Source organism: Primulina eburnea, chromosome 4 (genome assembly GCF_022965805.1).
Source record: "Primulina eburnea isolate SZY01 chromosome 4, ASM2296580v1, whole genome shotgun sequence".
In the NCBI taxonomy this organism is placed as follows: Eukaryota; Viridiplantae; Streptophyta; class Magnoliopsida; order Lamiales; family Gesneriaceae; genus Primulina; species Primulina eburnea.
The window spans coordinates 6,199,329-6,219,720 of record NC_133104.1 but is presented as its reverse complement, the minus strand read 5'-3'; the positions used below and the strand labels follow the sequence as shown (position 1 = coordinate 6,219,720).

The following is a 20,392-nucleotide window of genomic DNA, read 5'->3' as shown; positions in this document are numbered from 1 at the left end:
TTGTACTATCCTCACTAAATTAGCAGTCAATCTAACTTCCACAAATTCCAAATTTTAATCTACTTATAAACTCATTTATAAGATATTTTTTTAATTTCCATCTAAATTAATCATCAAATTTAATTCATTGAACTCGACTATTTCAATGGGAACATATATTAATTCAACACTTGTGTGACCATAAATAGTTTAGCAATACAAACCGTGGGTTAACAACTCACGTGATTCGAGATAAAATTTATCTCTTACACAAGCTTAATTTTGTTAACCCCATTTTGTGCATCAAGACCTTGATCACAAGAATCTTAGAATTCAGTTTTCTGAAAGCACCCACCAGATCATGGTAAAAAGGTCTAGTAACATTATCTCATGATCTCATAGGTATTAGTGATAGTACCTGCAAGAACCAACATGTTATGATTAGTGTACAGTAAGGTCCATATAACTCATATATCTCGATCAAATTTGTTATTATTGGTATATCGAGAATTGCATATGAATTCAATAACGATGTAATTTATCTTTAAATAATCATAGTAACATTGTGTGTATAACTAAGGAAATTTTTTTTCCTTAAAGAACAACTTATACTATGGGCTACATATTTTTTTTATTATTAACTCATCAGATCAGATAGAATATCCACACCCGTAGGTTAGTGGTGAATCGCCAACTAAAATTCACCGGCTATTACGTATAGCGAAACTACACTCAATCTTTTCATCTAATGACTCTCACGGAGTTGGTAAAAGAGTCAAAGTCCAACACTGGTATGTAGAATCTATATGTTGTCCCAGGTCGAAGCTCTAATATTATACAACCATAACCTCAGACTTAATTCAATCGGTAAGTGATAACCACTTGAAAAATCCGATGGAAGGTTGATCAGTGGTTAATACAGTTAACATTCATCTCTATGATAGGACATCTCCAGCCTCATACCAATGAAACGTGTCGTTAATATAAAAAATTTGAGTCTCAAACGACTTTTATCCTTATTTTAGGAGGCTGAATAAACTAAGAACGAGTTTTGATATATAATACACATCTAATAAATTTCACGATCAACGTGAATTGTGGACCACCTTATGGTATTATAATATATTCAATATCTTATCTATGTAGTTTGCATGAGTATACAGATAAAATAAATGTCATAATTAGATAAAATTGTAAAATGTTATAATAAATATATTTTTTACATAAAAGTAATAAAACTTAAGCCACAAGTTGATTTTTTGAGCACTTATATAACACATTGTTCGAGACTCAATTATTATAATCAACTCCTCAATTAAAAAATGAGTGAGTCTCATGTGAGACCGTCTCACGGGTCATAATCCGTGAGACGGGTCAACCATACCCATATTCACAACAAAAAGTAATTCTATTAGCATAAAAGGTAATATTTTTTCATGGGTGACCCAAATAAGAGATCCGTCTCACAAATATGATCCGTGAGACCGTCTCACAAATATGATCCGTGAGACCGTCTCACACAAGTTTTTGCCTTAAAAAATATATACAATAGGATTCAACCAATATATCACACGTCGTGAACCTATATATCTAGCTCTAAGAGCATCTCCAACCTTGCACCAAAATGGTGCAAAACACCATTTTGGTGCAAGGTTTTGCACTCCAACGGGGGCTGCGCTATTTTGCTCAGAGGAAGGCCCTTGCGCCAATTTGGCGCAAGGGTTATATATATATATTTAATTTTTTTTTTTGTTTTTTTATAACTATTTATATTAAAAAAATATCAAGATTATTTAAATAATAGTACAATATATATTTTATTATTTATATAAATAGATATTTAATAATAAAAAATAAAGAATAATAATTATTGATTTTTAAATATTTATTTATGTTAATTATTAATAATTAAGGAATAATTTGATTTAATGAATTATAAATAATATAATTAAATACAAATGCAAAAAATTAATATAACAATACAATTCACTTTTTATAATGAAGCATTTGTATTAATTTGTATGCTCACTATGCACTACGAAATGCTTTAATTGATCATTTGTGGAAGGAATATAATTATTCAGATGTTTGAATTTGGATTCATATTAATTTCTAAAAGTAAATTATCTGTATTAAAATTATGTCAATTTTAATAATGAAACATTTGTATTAATTCGTATTATAAATATTAGAGTTAATATATATAAGAATCAAATAAATAAATTTAACTATTAATAAAAATAAAATTATAATTATAATGCTAATATTAACATTAATTATAATTATATTGTTAAATTTATAAATAAATAGTAAACAAAAAGAATATTCTAGGAATATACTTTTTTAGTGTAAGATTTGAAGTAAATGGGTTGGAGATGAATGTTATATCTGGTGCAGAAACTGCACCAAAATAGATTTATGGGTTGGAGATGGCCTAAAAACTTCCAAATAAAGTGAGGGGTCAAATCAGTTATGACCATTCAATGACTCGTTTAAAAGTTTAATTTAATAAATTGGTAAAAAAAAAAAAAGGCAATCGATATCCATTCACGTCACAAGGTGCCACTATCAACTTGAAGATCCAAAATTGCCACATATTTGAAAACATATCTTAATTTATTTCAAAGGCATATAAAATACAATTTCCAAAATAAAGAAGCAACCCAAAATACAAAGGGGTAATACAACCAAAATTCCTCAACATTAACATCAAATTGTTCTAGTACATCTCAAAGGGTTCAAAACAACTTGTAACACACATAATCTCTTACATAATAATAATAATAATAATAATAATAATTCCTTAAAATATCACAAGGCACAAAGTAATAACTCTAGTTTTTGGCACAAAATGTGATTCATCTACATATAAAAACCTGGATCATATAAATGTGATTCCTAAGGATCCAATTACAAAATTTAGAGACCATCAAACTACTATATATGGTTCAACTCATCCTTCTCAATACTGTGCAAAAGGCTTAGAAGAAACTAAAAGTTGCTCGTCATCGGTCATATAATCTCAAGGCACAAAGTAAGAACTCTAGTTTTTGGCACAAAATGCTCACGACCAATCTTCAACTCTGGGTGATAGTACGTAGTTCTAGCTCGATTAATTGGCTTACCGTGTATTCTCAGATCAAAGGTTAAGGCAAATCTCATGCCAATTAAAACTCAAGAAAACTTGCTAAGTATGCAATTCACTCGTTGCGCAACATCGAAAGCGCATAACTTGAATAATAGGTACGCACCTTAACTCTCCTACGTAGGCAAATACACCAATGACACTTAACATAAAAATATTACTACTCGATGAAGCACACATCAATAAGAACATGGCATGTAGGAACAAGCGAACGAGAATACCTCCCTGAATAAAGAAAATGTATCGAGGACGAGGCGACCAAATAAGAATTCATGGTAGCAGAAGGGGAAAATGTTTTGATGGTTATTTTTGGAATTTAATAGAACTAAAGGCTAATTAGACAAATCAACTTCTTTTAAGGCCAACATCATTAGGTTGTTGATAGAAGGCCTTTCCAGAGACCACGAGAAAATCAAGGATATTCGGCTGGAATCTTTACGATTTGTTTGGAAAAAAGTCTGTTGTGCTAGAGTTTACGCTGGCAAATGCAGTAAATCCACCCAGGTGTTAGAGCATATTAGTGTCGGGATTATTATCAACCACTGGTAAACCTAATTAAATTTATGTCATTCAATAATGTGAAGTTGCCACATAGAATGTGATTTGAGTGCATGCTCCACAAATTCATTGTGTCTTTAGTGCTTTTACCTGGTTTGCCACTAAAAAAAAGTAGCACAGTAACAAATTTTCACTATATAATGCGATTTTGGAAGAGCTGGCTCGTATCATAAAGAAATACAAAAACACTGAAGATTAGCTAGAAAGATAACAGGTACTTCTTGAATCATATTCGTAGCTGCAAAACCCTAATTTTTTTTATCAAGTTGAGTTAAACCCTATCAATATTAATCAATGTGTAAATTTTGAAGACTAGCTAGAAAGATAACAGGTACTTCTTGAATCATATTCGTATTTGAAAACCCCTAATCTAATTTTGCTCGACGAATTCAAAATTTACACATTGATTAATATTGATAGGGTTTAGTTCAACTTGATCTGATATATTTCTCTAATTAATCCCTTTTGTCTTGGCAGATTTTTCTTAATTATGATGAAAGCTGCAATTTCTCTTCTTCTTGCTTGTGTACTCATTCTTGCAAGTCTCCAAGTCCATGCAGAAATAATAATGCCTCCTATCAAGAATCGTTACCTTTTAAGCAGTGAGAATTATGGCAAGTATACTCCTTCAGCATCAACGGACGAAGGCACATCCGGCGACCATGACAACACACATCATGTATATGGTGGCGCAGAGAAGCCCAATCACAAATAAAGACTCTCTGTTCTATATATCTTCTTCACGATATATGTATAAGGAAGTATATGTTTGATGTATCTATAGTGTGTTGCTTGTTAGAAAATATTAGCGTGCGTGGTATATAAATAATGGTCTTCAAATCAATCAAATCACTGTGAGATTCGCCCCGATCTAATAAATCGCGATATTGTACTAATTTTGAAACGTCTGTCCTTTCTATTGCTTTAAAAGTATTAAAAAAAAAATTTTTAAACACTCAATTTTCGGCCATACACATAAACTCATGAAAATATTTTTATAATATATTTTACCTTTTAAAATAAAACATCAACCAACTAACATTTTAAAAATCAAGTGAAATAGTCATAAAAATGAAATCATCGCATGTTTTACCAAACCTAAAAAACAATAAATTTGAAAAGTATAGCTCATACTAAACCTCTTAAAAAAATCTCAAAAAGCATAAATAAATGGTCTTAAAATCTTTAACGTAAATCATGAATCATAATCGTAAATGCGGAAAATAGAACCATCCGTCAAGACCTCCATCAACCTCACATGCATCCATCACACCTAGTGAGTCTAAAGACTCAACACACCTTAATCTTTATAACAAATAATACGTATAAAATCACATGCAACAGTGAAAAGTACTTGTACTTAAAATATCGTTTCGTGAAGATGCATAAGCATAAACATTTTCGTAAACATTTTCATAATACATAAACTTTAAATAAAAATATTTTCATAATGATGCATCAACTTTAAACATAAACATTTTCATGACATTCATAAATAAACCTTAACCCTTTTTTCCTTTTTCCTCAACATGACATAACATGAAACCTTTTAACATGATCATAAACATTTTCCTTTTCCTTTTCCTTTGCTGAATTCAGATCGTTAATTGTGACTTTCCTCAAACCTGAAAAGCCGATGGATCCATCTACATGAAACCGCAGTACTGGGCAGCGCGAGACACCACCAACACTGTGGGGACCCGGACGTTAATTCATGTTTTAATAATTATTAATGTAAAATATAACAATTAAGAAAAGTGGGACTATTTTTTTTTAAATATAAATGCGGAAACATAATAGTAATCTATTTGATATACATATCAATATCAAAATACAAGTCATGTACTACATGTCTCTATCTCAACTAGGTTCAACGACTATACATTCAGTGATGAATCATATTCTGCTTCTGGGCCCGGATCTACTCGTAACTATAATCTTCTTCCTGATCCTGTCTCACCTGTTGTCATGCACACATACAAACAAGACAACAGCCGAATAACTCCGGTGGAATTACATTCCCAGTATAAATCATGTATACATGCATTTCATATAAACAAATATAATAGCATGAAACAAATATTCATAACATGTATCAAAATCAGAAACATGAATCAATACAAACTCTGAGTCACACTCCGTGATTCTTAGACTCTGACTCGACTCATCCTAATCTAGGGATCCCGATCTGAATAAGAACATACACCCACCTACACTACCGATCGGGGTGGTGGTACGTTCTTATTCACGGACTTTGGCCCTTTCCATATCGAATATCAGTAATAGAAGAAACTTCAATTCTATCCACTTCGATATGACCAAACATCCAGTATCTTGACCTATCCGTCACAGACTTTGGCACTTTCGCCAAATCACTGTCCTGTGACAATGTGCAATGTGCCAGTGACGATTCCATCACTATCAGGCACCCCTGTCACGAGATCAATCGTCTAACTAGGCGTGACTCAACACATAAATCAATAAATCAAATATATCCATTTCATTCAATTGCAAATATCGATGCAATAAGGTAAAGTATGTGATTTTGGGAAACTCAAGTCAAATCAAACTCGAGTTGTGCAGTCCCACATCAACATCAATTTATACATTTCTCTTCTCGGTCTGACGAGGTCGAATTGTCGAAGTCAAATCTGTCCATATCCAATCTGAAATGACAATATCGAATAGACTGTGTCAATATACAGCTCAATTCAAGGCCTGTTCTGATCAATACGCAAATCAAGACAAAATTTGATCAATGTCAACGATACAATCTCAATCAAACGAATCTGATTAATATAAATCTACTGATGTTTCGACGGCATAACAATATAATCTCAGTAATTCCGTCAATTTCCACATCACATATATAACAACACGGCTCATAATCAATATCAGTACAACCCGTAATCTTAACAATAACATATTATAATCTCAAATCTATACAATCTCGCAATACCGACAATACAATATCAGTATCTACAAATCAACAACTCATCTGACCCAAGTCTGAATATTATCGATATACCCAGCAATACAATATCAGTCAGATATCAACCCCAACACCTCATAATCAATTACAACATAAATCTTATATCAATTTAATCTAATCACAATCAAATCAACTCTGAAATTCATAATAATTTCATACGGTATCTGTTCTTTGATCCGGTTTCGATTATACGATGTCTGATATCGCAAGAACAACATATATCAATCGTATCTGATTCTGGCAGTATCATAATTTCAAAACATATCAAAACGTAATAAAATTTACGTCCAGTTGTAGCTCTCGTCAATAGAAACACGGTACCGAAGTCGGATTGAAAATTTAACGGACGGATCGAAATATATAGGCGTAAGGATTTCTGAAGTATTTCTCGATTTCCTTTCTTCGTTTTTAAAACTAAATTCTAAAAGAATGAAATATATATATATATATATATATAAATATATATATAAATATATATATATATATATGATACGTGTCCCATTCTTTGTACAGATTAGGCGGCGCTCGGGCGGTTGATAATTACCGCTCGAGCGCCGAACACTCTGTTCGGTTACTCGGCTTGTGATGCACTGGCGTTCGGGCGGTCAAAAACTACCGCTCGGGCGCCAGACGTTCTGTCCACAAAATATTCTTGCTGAACACTGGCGCTCGGGAGGCTCTTTTCTACCGCTCGGGCGCCAATAGTTCTGTAAAAAATATTGATCTTCCATTCTACTGACGACCGGTTCTCCACTCGAGCTCCTACAACTTTAATTTTATCAATTAATCAACGTCTGATTACAGTAATTTAAATCTCGGGCATTACAAACACTCTCACCGGTCAACTGGGCCCTAGCCTATCCTCATCAAATAGAAATACGATCGTCGGGGCTCCCTCTGGGGCCTTCTCCCATAAATGGGATCGCTCTGGAGCCTTCTCCCCTCATGATATTATCATTCTTACCTCAAACCGCATATCCTCATATCCTCATATTCATAATAATGGAAATACGATCGTCGGGCTCCCACTGGGACCGTCGCCCTCACGATATCTCCAATATTAGCGAATTAGTCAAAATCACTTCACTTCCTTCAACGTTTTTTACATTCTCATTACTTTATAAAAATCATGCATAACATAACATTTTTGCTTTTGAAACCAAGCATGCAACACGTCTTTTAAATGTCAACCTTTAAATCATAAAAATTCATGGACATTTAAATAAATCATAATTTAATCATGAACATCTCATAAACATTCAAAATAGTCATAATATCATAAAATAGCATTTAGGGCACTGCCATGACCTTTATTAACTTTTGGTGTAAAAAGACTGTTTTACCCCTGAACTTGACATTTTACGTTTTTGACTTTTTTCATGATTTCTTGACTCTTTTCCAAATAATTATTTAAGCTTACATGAATTTTTCCATAATTTTATTTAGCTTAAATATTAGACTTTTTCATTTATCTTTAAATAATTGTTTTGACGGTGTTTTAATCCCGAAAAATCTCAAACTTTAATATAAAATTCCTAAATTCAAAATTTAGTCTTTTTATATTATTTTAGCCCTTATGAACCACGACTCAACCCTCGTGAGCCGTTTTTTCAATTTTTTAATTAGTTAAAAATCCTAATTTGACACCTAAACTTCGACCCCGAGCCAACTTTCGATTTTCACGAGTTACCCCTGAACCATGTTGATCCAAAACTTGACCAACGTCCTATAGTATCCTCCTGGACCCTTAGTTCACTAAGAAACCCTTCCCAAGCCAAAAAACGAGCAACCCCAAGTCACCCTATGCTGGCCGAAAACCCCAATCTTCATGGGTTCTATGTTTGTGCGTCCAGGCTGCTACCCGCGCACCCAGACCTTGAACCACTCATCCTCACACCTTCCTAAGACTCTAAAGCATTGTACTAACCCATCCCCTGAGCCCTGGACCGAGCCCCTACTCCCTTACCAGTCGCACAAAATCTGCACAGAATTGTGCAACTTCTCGGGTAGGAGTCCTTGCTCTAGCCCTTCCAAACCGAGTCCTAGCATGGCTAGGACTCTCCCCCTGACCCATTACCGACCCTAGCCGAGCCCTGGCCCAAGCCAAGACCAATCCAACCCCTCCCTCATGAAACCCGATCACCCTTACCCCATGACAGCAGCATACGGTTTTAAATTGTTTTGCTTTTTTAGCTTCGGCTTTGGTCATTATGGTGAGTAAGTTAGGGCCTTGATTCATGTATAGACACCACTAGTTCCAACCTAAGTTCATGGCAGCCCCCTTTTTCATAAAAACTTTATGAATTTGCATCAAATATCATGTTTCCTCAAGAGTGCATGCAATAATCCGAAAATTTCTGAAAAATAAATCTTGTTCTTCATGCATACAATAATTAAAACAATAATATGATATGATGGATGAGAAAAGGAGATGTATGGCGTGCCTTTGCGTTGTATACGCACGAAAAACCATTGAAGACGAAGAACGGAATGAAACCTAGGCTTGTTTCCCTTCAACCTTCGAACAAAACCCCTTGGATGTGATATATATGTGTGCCGCCGTGTGTTTGTGAGAGTTGGGAGAGAATTTTCAGATTTTAAAAGAGAGTGGCCGATTTCTTGATGCAAAAAGTGTAGGGTTTTGGTGATTAAAACTTTTAAATAGCTCATTTAATTTGCTAATCAGGCTAGGCCTAATAAGCCACTTAAATTAAGCACATTAGTCTCAAATAGGATTTAATAAAATATTAACAAGGTTTTTGTTGAAATAAATTTGTGAATTTAATAGCCGAGTTGCCAAGAAGCTCGTATTTTAGTTGAAAAACCAACACCGATAAAATTTACGTCCCAGCGTATAAAATCATCTCAAAACCCACTTATTTTCAAAAATATGAAAAACCATCAACCATATTTTAAATAATTAAAAACAATTATTTAATAAAAACATTTTACGTTTTTCAGCCCTCGGTCTCCGTTCCTCGATCGCAACTCGAATAACCTTTAAAAATACATTTTTATACAACAATATAGAAAATATATTTTAAACATGTAAATATACACAACATAATTAATTCATACAATTAAAACATTTAATTAAAATACAGGAGAATTTAATAATTCAAATGCATATGGTTCGCGTGGACCTTTAAATTTTCAGGCCGTTAAAAATTTGGTTAATCCTGTAGCATGGAGTGGCTTCCTAGCTATTACTTATAATATGTGAAAGTGTCAACTTATACACAGCCAATTTGATTCTATGTCTGTAGACCTGAAATTTCTATATGGATGCATAGATGAAGAGCCAAAATTACGGAGTTATAATTTCAGAAATTTTATGTGGGAAGAATTGACATTTGGCATTTTATTGACTTGATTTAACTATTCTTGAAGTCATAATTGGAAATTTACAAACCTCGTTTGCTAAAATCTCCCTGCACAACAGATATGTTCTCATAAAATTCCAGTTAAGACACCCAGGTTAGAAAATTCGACTTTTGGATCAGGTCTTGTTTCCAGACTTCAATATTGCAATTCAAGCACAGTTTTGTTACTACTTAAGTTAACTTCCGAGTCCAAAGCTTTGAAATCTTGAACCGCAAATAGACTAGATAGCAAAGAAAGTTCGTCCCTGATTTACCAGGAGTAGTTAACACCGACATTGTTCAACAGTCACTGATAGACTCGTAATAGTTTACATTTTTGTTGTCATATCTCTAATTGTTACCACTTTCAACATGCTTATTTGACACAGTTTTGTGTGATTTTATCGTAGAAAGTTTTCTGCTTTTGCGATAAATTTGGGCTAAAAAAGACGATTTTATATCACAACTAAAGTTGGCGATATGATCTTAGTGGAAGACTTGAACATAAAAATTTAGAAATGGTTTTTAAATAAGGTGTAATCACGCCTTATGACTACTCTTCAGCTACCTAGTGAGAACTAAAAATTTTCATATCAAGGAATAAATACAAGATAGAGCTTTTTTCATAAAAAATCAATATTCTAGAGGATGATTCCTAATATCTTTTAGATTTTAGAATGACAAGATAAGATTTTTTGTAACAAACAAAATCTTAAAAAAAAAAAAAAAACAAAAAAGCCACAATGGTTCATTGATACAACTAGCCGTGGGTTCACATCTCCATGTGATTCGGACTAAACATGTCCTTATATGAGCATACCCCAATTGCTCCATTCTTACTTATCAACTCCTTGATAACAAGAACGTCAGAACTCAAGTCTGATAGCACCCAACGAATCATGTTAAACGCCTAACAACATCGCTTACATGATTCCCTAGGTATCAAATGATAGTGCCTGCAAGAACCATTCAATTATGGTTAGCGTACAGTACGGTCCCTTCAACTCATATATCCCGACCGATTCGACAACCATTGGTTTATCGAGAGTTGTCAATGAATCGATACTATGTGTCATGTTGTAGTTGCATCGATGGTGTAATCTATGAAACCCCTTTCATAATTACCACCATACTCTGATAAGAGATTTCAATCTACATACACATGAGAACACATAGGATATTCATACCCGAAGGTAAGCGGTGAATCCCCGACTACAATGCATCGACTCCTATATGTTTCGACAGAACATCCAACCTTGCCACCTGATGACCTCATGAGAGTCGGTAAACAAGCCAAAGTGTAATTCTAGCACATAGAGTCTCAATGTTGTCCCGGGTCATAAGGACTAATGGTGTACAACCATAAACTAGGACTATTCCACTCGATAAGTGAGAACCACTTGGAAAGTCCTTTTATGGAGGGTTGTTCAGTGCACTCTACAAGGAGCACCTATCTGCATGTTCGGACATCACAATGTCCCCTACCAATGAAACATGGTACTCACATCGCAGATACTAGTCTTTAACTCAAGCGGCCTATATCCTTCTTAGTGGCGGCTGAATCGACTAGGAACCGTTTAGAATATACAGTATTCCAAATATGAGTTTCATGATACTCATCATATGAGCATCTCATATTCTTTCTACTATTTTTATATTCAAGGACTTTATCTATGCAACTAGCATGGGTATACAGATAAAGATGCGCCAATATAATAAATTCAAATATTATTAAAATAAAGATCGTTTATACATAGAGTTTCATCGTGAACACTCGGCCAACACTTGGCTCGACGGGCACCTACTCTAACACTCTACATTACAAGAAGATCCAACACAACAAGTTAATGCAATCGACGGATTTCCTGGACAACCTCAGCGCCAGTACGATCCATATTCTAATAGCTTCAATCCAGGATGGAAAGATCACCCGAATTTCAGCTACATGAATCAAGAAGGTCAACAAGGATATCCACAACAAAATTTTCAGAAACATCCATCACCTGCGCAAGCCTCTAACTCAGGTATGTCCATAGATGAAATTGTGAAGGCCTTAGCTGGGAACACTCAAAAATTTCAACAGGAAACGAGGTCTAGCATTCAGAATTTGATCACTCAAGTGGGACAGTTGGCGATCACAATTCACAAGTTGGAAGCACAAAATTTAGCTAGTCTACCTTCTCAGACAGTGATGAATCCAAAGGAGAATGTGAGTGCAATTACTTTGAGAAATTATAAAGAATTGGAGGTTCAAGAGATAAGGGTACAAGCATCAGCCAAGTTGAAGAAAGAAAATGAGATAAAAGTTGAGGATAAAATAATCAATAAAGATGATGCTCCGAAAGGCAAGTTTTATCCTCTATTTGAGTACAAACCTATTCCCCCATTCCCTCTTACATTGAATAGGAAATGTGAAAGTATTAAGGAGTTGAATGACACTTTACGTAGAGGTGAGGTAAATATTCCTTCATTAGATGCTATTAAACTAGTACCTCGTTGTGCTAAATTTTTAAAAGAATTGTGTACTACACAAAAGAGAAATAAGTTGAAGGGATGTAAAATAGAAATGGTAGGAGAACATGTTTCTGGTGTATTCAATAAACTATTTATGTTGGATTTGGGTGCTTCTATCAATATCATGCCTGATTCTGTTTATAATTATTTGGAACTTGGACCTCTAACTGAAACCGGCATTGTGATTCAATTGGTTGATAAGTCCATTGTTTATCCTAAAGGTGTAATTGAAGATGTTCTTGTAAAAGTTGAAAATTTAGTTTTTCCTGCTGACTTTTATGTGCTTGACATGGAAAATGATTATTTAAACAGTCAAATTTTGCTAGGAAGACCGTTTTGAAAACTTCAAAGTCTATCATAAATGTTAATAGTGGTACTCTTACTATGGAATTTGATGATGAATCGCTAAGTTTAATATTTATGATACCATGAAATATCCTGTTAGTGAAAGCACTATTAATACTGTTGATATCGCTAATCACTTGTCAAAAGAAAATTCAAAAATTGTTGATAAGAATGATTTAGAGGAGATTATTGAAAGACTTGTTGAGAATTCTAATACTTTATTTTCTCTCTCTGATTCGCAGACATCTAAAATTGCGCGAAAACTTCCTCCAGATCGACCCAAGCATGTACTCATAAAAGGGAAGAAATATCCAAGGGATAGGCATTTCCAAGAAATTCAAAGAAAACAAGAATTTGATGAAATTTGCTATGAAAATATTCAAGCGGAATAAAGTGGACAAAGTGACAATCTATGAACCACCATGAGCAACAAGAAATAATGAATGTCGAGCATAACTACTTAAAAAAATTGCTCTTTTGGGAGGCAACCCAAATTTTTGTTCTTATTATTTATAAGTTTTGTTACTTTTTGTTAGAAGAGGTTCTTTTACAGGGCGTGATCACACCTTATAAGGAAACCACTTCTGGTAAAAAATAATAATAATTTTGAGGTCTTAAACGTAGATGAAGTCTTTTAACAAGGCGTGATCACGCCTTGTTGTTCGTACACTTCCTCTGTAGTCCCAACACATTAGATGTCTTTTGACAAGACGTGATCATGCCTTGTCCGAAAACATCTGCAGAAAAAAAAAGAATTTACGTTTCTTTTATCTAACACTATTTGTTCTCACCCTTTTCACATCTTCTCTCAACAGCTTCCATCATCGCTCCACCATTTCCCCCGCTACAGCAATAGAAAGCTTTACTCTACGACGCCCAAAAAATTTCAGGGGAGTTCTCTAACTTCTCTTTCGTTTTTACTGTCTGCGTTGTGCATTTACTTTTTGTGTCATTGATAACATTGCAACATATAGGTGTGAGAGGGGGTATATAGCTTTATTTCTAGTTTCAGTTTCTATTTTTTTAAATTTTTTTGCATGTTTATTCAGAAATTTCTTTTATGAAAAGTGAAAAAAAAGGTAGAAAAAAATGAGAGAGAGTATGACATAGTGAAGTTGTTAGATCCATAAAGTATCTAGTGTTTATTCGTTATCTCTCTCATTTGAATCTTGAATGCCTCTGATGAGAGTCTATGAACAAACTAATGTTTTCTTTGTATGCAATTGATTTTTCATTCTTACTGCTACATTTATGAGTATTTGCTATTAATGATGCGTTGAAATGACAAGTGTAGTGGGTCTAGCACACATACCGCTTTCTTTGGTGAGCTTTGAGCCTATGAGCTAACATTATATCATGCTCTATTTTATTTGATTGTGTGTTGGTCATACTTGTTGATTTTTCTAGAACTTGCATTGTTATACATGTCTTTGTTGACACCTTGGGATAGATTAGGTGCACAAAAAAGTAAATGGCATTAGGTTCAAACCATTTTCTTTCACATCATCAGAGCCAACCCTGATTCATTTATCCCTAGTGAGTCAAGTTCGAGCCTGAGCCTATTCGTTGAAAAATAACCACGTTAAAATCCATGATAAATCTCTTTTGTTGGTTATTCCTCTTTTTGAACCTTGAATTGGAGAATCATACAAACTTTTCGCATTTAGCATCGCTTTGAGCCAAGAAAATGCAAATTGTTGAGATCGAGTGATTAATGCTCGAAATCATTGTGTTTTCCGCAAACATGTTTATGAGTCATGTGTTTAAGATTTTTGGTTAAATTCTTTTGAATCCTGGTTTACGATGTTGATTCATCAGATTTTTGTTATCAGTTCGAGCTTCTTTTTTATATATTAGTAGACTAGAAGATTAGTTTTATTTTATAGAGGTAACTAATTGCAGTATTTTTATCCCGAGGTTGGGTGACCAGCATGTTTAACTTGTTTAAAAATGGTTGAGTGTGTGTATTTTCCGCATTAGCTTAAAAACAAATGTTTATTAAAATTTTAAAATGAGTAGACGTTACATATGGTTCTAGATTTTGATAATATTTTACTATTGGTGTTGTTTCATCTTCACTATCCATATCCAAATAAACCTTTTCTAATCTGTTGCCCAAAGTAGAGACATCATTATTTTCAGGAACAACATGTATTGATTCTTCAACGTTAAGGTTTCTGTTATTAAATACTATACTTGCTTTAATAACTGCTGAATGTCCAATAAAAATTCTAGAATCTGATTTTGAATAGACGAAAAATAAATGATTTTTACCATTATTGTGCACATAGCATCTGCATCCGAATACATGAAAATGGGACACATTAGGCTTACTCTCTTTTCACATTTCATATGGAGTCTTTCCATGTCTTTTGTTGAAAATAGTTCTATTTTGTGTACAACATGAAGTATTGACTGCTTCTGCCCAGAAGTGTTGATGATGTCTATATCAGCAAGCATTTTTCTTGTTGCTTCTTTGAGTGTTCTATTTTTACTCTCAGCTATTCCAATATGTTTGAGAGTCTTGGCTGCTGAATATTCATAATTATGTAATGTTCATTCAAATATATCTCGAGGGATTTGGTTGTAAACTCAGTTCTCTGATCATTTCTGATTTTATTTACTAAAGTATATGTCAGGATCGGTTATGGGGGCCCCGACTGAACATCAGTTACGAAGCTGTGCATCAGTCGTTGACCCTTCTGACTAATCTACCAATGAGCTGCAATAGCTCGTGTTCTAAGAATAAATACACCGATGAATTAGATCGAGTTTGGTTAAACAACTAAGCGGAAGACACTCAAAATAATCCTTCGTTAAGAAAACAAACTGATCAATTTTATATATCTTGTGCAACTGGTTAACTGAAGAAAAGAAGTCAGTTAGAGCTTATATCAGTTCGGTTATGGACAGAACTTGAACTGATATCAGCTGGACTGATGAAACAATTAAGAACAACACAGTTAAACAGTTAGACTGAAAACAAAACACAAGATATGTTTATGGATGTTCGGAGACTTCAACTGCTCCTACGTCACCCCTTCTACCTCCTCGGGTAGGATACACTAGAAGACTTTGATTTATACAAACCTTTGTACAAACCCACCCAGCTTAGGACTTACCCACTGCCTAACTGAACTCCTAGTTCTAAACTGAAGGCATCACCTTCCAGTCAACACTTCTTTAACGTCTATGTGAGAAAGACTACATACACATGTTTTACGTCTGTGTGCAAGACGGAATCTGAGATGATGAGTGAGTGTGTGTGTGTGTGTGTGAGAACTGATCAATGAACACTACCCGAAAGTGTTCTCACACACTGAGGGAAAAAGGCTTCTAATCTAAGCTGATAATACAATGAAGTGTTCCCTCTGGGCTGATTGCTTCTAACAAGCTGATATGTAATAAGCGTGCCCTTGTTCTCTGTTCTCGTTTTTCTCAGTGTTAGTCTTCACTGAACTTCAGCTTCTATTTATAGGCGTTTGGCTGACCGTACAGTAAGACTCAATAATGTGTCCGTTGCATTTTGAATTTGTTCCTCGACATCTTTCCGGAACTTTTGGCTTTAAGCTCTGATGCAACGTCTCTTATTGTACTGTGGTAGTACAATAGCTTTTGTACCTTCGTGCTTAGCTGGATTCCATTATTAAGCTTGTCTTGATCTGCAACTGATTGACTCTGACTGATGCTTTCAACTGGTCAGTTGAACTGGTCTTCTGTTGGGCTGGTGAAATCAGTTGAACTGATTTCACTCTTTCAGTTGAACTGGTCAGCTGGGCTCTTCATCAGTTGAACACTTCATCAGCTGGCCGGGCTTCTGAAGGTCTTCTGCTGAACTGTTCATCAGCTGGACATTCAGTTGAACTAGTCTTTCAGTTGGCACTTCAGTTCTACTGTTTTCAGTTTACGCGATCAGTTGGACGTCTTCAGTTAGCATTCCTCGACAGCTTTAGTTTTGGCTCGTAACTGATTATTTCAGTTCCAGCTTACTGCACACTAAGGTAGATTATTAGAAACAAAATAACAAGTTTTGTTAGCATCAAAATTAAGCAAAGATTGCGAACTTGAAAAGTTCCAACAGTATATTTTCATTTTTAATCTTTCAGAAGACTGATCAGATGTGCACTAGTATGATATTTTCCATTGAGAAATATAACTCATGTAAATCTAGAGATATCATCAACAATGACTAAAGTGTACTTCATTCAACCTAAACTCTTTACAAAGATAGGTCTGAAGAGGTCCATATGCAGTAGCTCTAATCATCTTGATGTTGATTTACTACCTTTGTTCTTAAAGATTGACATTACATGTGTACCTGATTGACATGTAGAACAAATATGATTTTTAATGAAATTAATATCAATTAAACAAGTAATTAAGTTCTATTTTCTAAGATTGTTGATAGATTTGACATTCAAATTATTCAAACTCTTTTTCCACAGCCAATGTTTGTCGCTTAGAATGCCACCAGACATTTATGATGCTCAGGTTGACCAATATTCTAGTAATTTGTAGGTGTTTCAATATTTATTACCTTGTAAAACAGTAGAACCATGAGTATATTTAACTGTGCATGTGTGCTTTTGGAAAGATACTGAATATCCATTATCACAAAGTTGATCGATACTTATTAAATTATAACATAAATTTTCTACAAGTAACACATTACTATTGATAACACCTCCGTAGATAATCTTACCATTTCCTATGGTTTTACCCTTAGAATTATCATGAAATCTGATTCTTGGGCCACTAAAATCGATTACTTCTGAAAGTAGATTGGCTTGACCAGTCATGTTTCTCGAGCATCTAATGTCTAAATAACAAATTGAGCTTCTAATATCAATCAGTCTTTTTATTCACCCACAAACACAAATTCAGTAATCGGAACACGGTCTATTTGAGTTCAAAATTGATTAGTCCCTTAAAACCTCATATTTGCACAATCTTATATAGTTTTTTACTTCGAGTAGCCTCAGGGGTGTGTTTATCTCTTATATTATTCTTAACAAAATGCACTATAGGATGTTATTTTCCCATGTAAATCTTGTTTTACTTTATATATCTCTTCTGAAGTGGCCTATAATTATAGTATCGGTAATGTTTAACCTTGATTGAGGATTTTGCTATTGAACCTGATCCACTGCTAGATCCAGGGTTCATATGAGTTTTCCTCATGGGTTTAACATAACCAATACCAAAATATATGTCTTTGTTCATCCGATTTATAGGTTTCTCAACTTGAACGTTAGGTTCAATGTGTTCATATGTCATACTGGATTTAACAAAGGGAATATATTTTACATTTTTACATATTCATTTTTGACTGATTATTGGTTTCGGAAGTGTTTTCATGACTATTTAATCCAAGAACAATTTTATCTTCGAATTGATTTTGTAGCTCTTGCATCTTTTCTAATGAAACAAAATCCTTATTCCATGCATTTACCAGTAGCGGAAACTTCTGATTTTCAATCAGTACTGTCTTGTAATCAGCATTCACTCATTCATTCTTAGTATTTAACTTAATCATCTGGGCTTTAATATCACTGAAAATGTCCTCTTGTAAATAATTGGATTTATTGACTTGATCAATGAAGCTCTGGTTTTCAGCTTTGAGATAATTGAAATTGTCTCTTGTAAATAATTTGACTTATTGACTTGATTAGTTAAGCTCTGGTTTTCAGCTTTGACTTCAATTCCTCGAATGATTTAGAAAGCTTCTAGTAGTCTTTAAGCATACCATGTAGTGCTAGAACTAGATCATCGCATGTAAATTCTTCATAGATGAATCAAATATCTCATTAGTATTCGAGGTTGAATCAATATCTGTCATGAGACACTGAACTTCTTCAGCATCACGGTCACTAGATTGGCATTCTGAGTCAGAATATCCAGAACAAGAATTTTCCCACTTGCTTTTTCTTTCCTCAGCAGTCATTGATTTGTGATCTTTTCGAGACTTCTTGTCATTGTGTTTATGTCATTTCTTCTTGTAATCATCTTTTTTGTGCTTAGGATAATTTTCAATAAAATGACTAGTATTTCAATAATTGAAACAGATCATATCACCAAATGATACTCTTTCTTGAAATTTTTATTGAGACCCAGATAGGTTCTGTGGCTCTTCTTCATAAATATTGATACTTTTTAATAAATAATGACATGATATCGTTGCTGATTTGTTCAGTAGTCCTTTCAGATATTGTCTCAGTAGCAGGAGTAGTTTAGACATTTGGAACAACAACAACAACAGTAAGAGCTTTAGTTGGCTGACTTGATGAAGGCTCTTCACCACTTCTTGCTTTCAGTTCAAATTCGTAGGACTTCAAATCTGCAAACAGATCATGTAGTTCCAGAAACATTGAGAACAATTTGTCTGTTAATCCTTGCCAAGAGCTGATAACTCACTGATAATGCTACAAAATCTCTAATCAAAATCTTTTAAAATTCTTCAATCTTAATTTTAACATTCTCAAACTTCTGCACTGCTACAGAAAGTTTATTTTCCTTTATTTGGTTATCATTCACATATCTGGATCAATTTCTCTCAAATTTCTTTTGCAGAAGAACACATCTTGATTCTGCCGTTGATGTTCTTGTCAATGGTTTAATATAAAATAACATTGTCTATATTGTCAAGATTTTCTTTCTTTTTATCTTCGTTTATCCACGCTCTTATGTGTTTTTCTGGCATTTGTGGATCACTTTCTGTTAGAGCCACTCTTGGATTGGCTTTCATGATTTTAATGGGTTCATCAGTGATTATATACTATGTGTCATTGTCTTGTGCTCCAAGATGAGCTTTCTTTCTAATTTTCCAATCATCGATAATTTTTTTTGAGAGCATAAGAGTCTTGGTGAAGGTTGCCATGTATATATGCAGTAGATGTTTCAAAACTAGATAAACCCCCTCTCTGATGTTACTTTGTTAGGATTGGTTAAGTGTTTAAAAGAGAGATTCAATGAACACTTTAAACTTCAAATTTTCTACTTCTGAAAAGTGTGTTTCGGAAATATTTTAAGAATTCAGAAGCTGGTCTCATTTTTGGAAATTGCATCATACTACTTTGATAAGTGTGGAAATAGTCCACGACATTTAAATGAAACTAAAAGCCGTAGAAGGCAGTAAGAAAAAAACTTGTTTCTGGAAGTTCGAAGGACAAAACTCTTCCACGTCTCTCCTTCTTTTGTTTTCAAAAGGTCTCAATAGAAGACTTTGAATTGTACATACTTATACAAACCCAATTCTGTAGGTATTATCTTTGGGTAATAAAACTCCTTATATTACAATGCAACACTTAATGGATTTAATTTTGGGAAAGAATATTTCCTCAGATTGAAAATACTTCACGTTTTAGAGTAGTTGAAACAATGAATGTGTGTAAATAAAGATAACACGAATGATCTTCTAAATATGATAAGTCTTTAAGCGTTTGCTGGTTTTCTGAGGCTTTGAAAAGCTTGAGTCTTTTTAATGATTGTTCACGGTAA

At 34.0% G+C, this 20,392-nt stretch overlaps 1 protein-coding gene and 1 long non-coding RNA gene across 2 annotated transcripts; both read left to right on the top strand.

Moving 5' to 3' along the window:
- The first annotated feature begins 3,878 nt into the window (after positions 1–3,878).
- Positions 3,879–9,874, top strand: LOC140829739 (uncharacterized). The gene is made up of 3 exons (XR_012117507.1): positions 3,879–4,013; positions 4,160–4,591; positions 9,860–9,874. It is a non-coding gene; the product is annotated as an uncharacterized lncRNA (long non-coding RNA).
- Positions 9,875–11,981: 2,107 nt separating this feature from the next.
- Positions 11,982–12,890, top strand: LOC140830027 (uncharacterized). The gene has a single exon (XM_073193305.1). It carries the CDS (start codon positions 11,982–11,984, stop codon positions 12,888–12,890), a length of 909 nt encoding a protein of 302 aa, XP_073049406.1.
- The last annotated feature ends 7,502 nt before the right edge of the window (positions 12,891–20,392 follow it).

What these genes read in the sequence shown, in the direction of transcription:
- LOC140830027 (XM_073193305.1), top strand. Translation starts at nt 11,982, where the DNA reads ATGAATCAAGAAGGTCAACAAGGATATCCACAACAAAATTTTCAGAAA.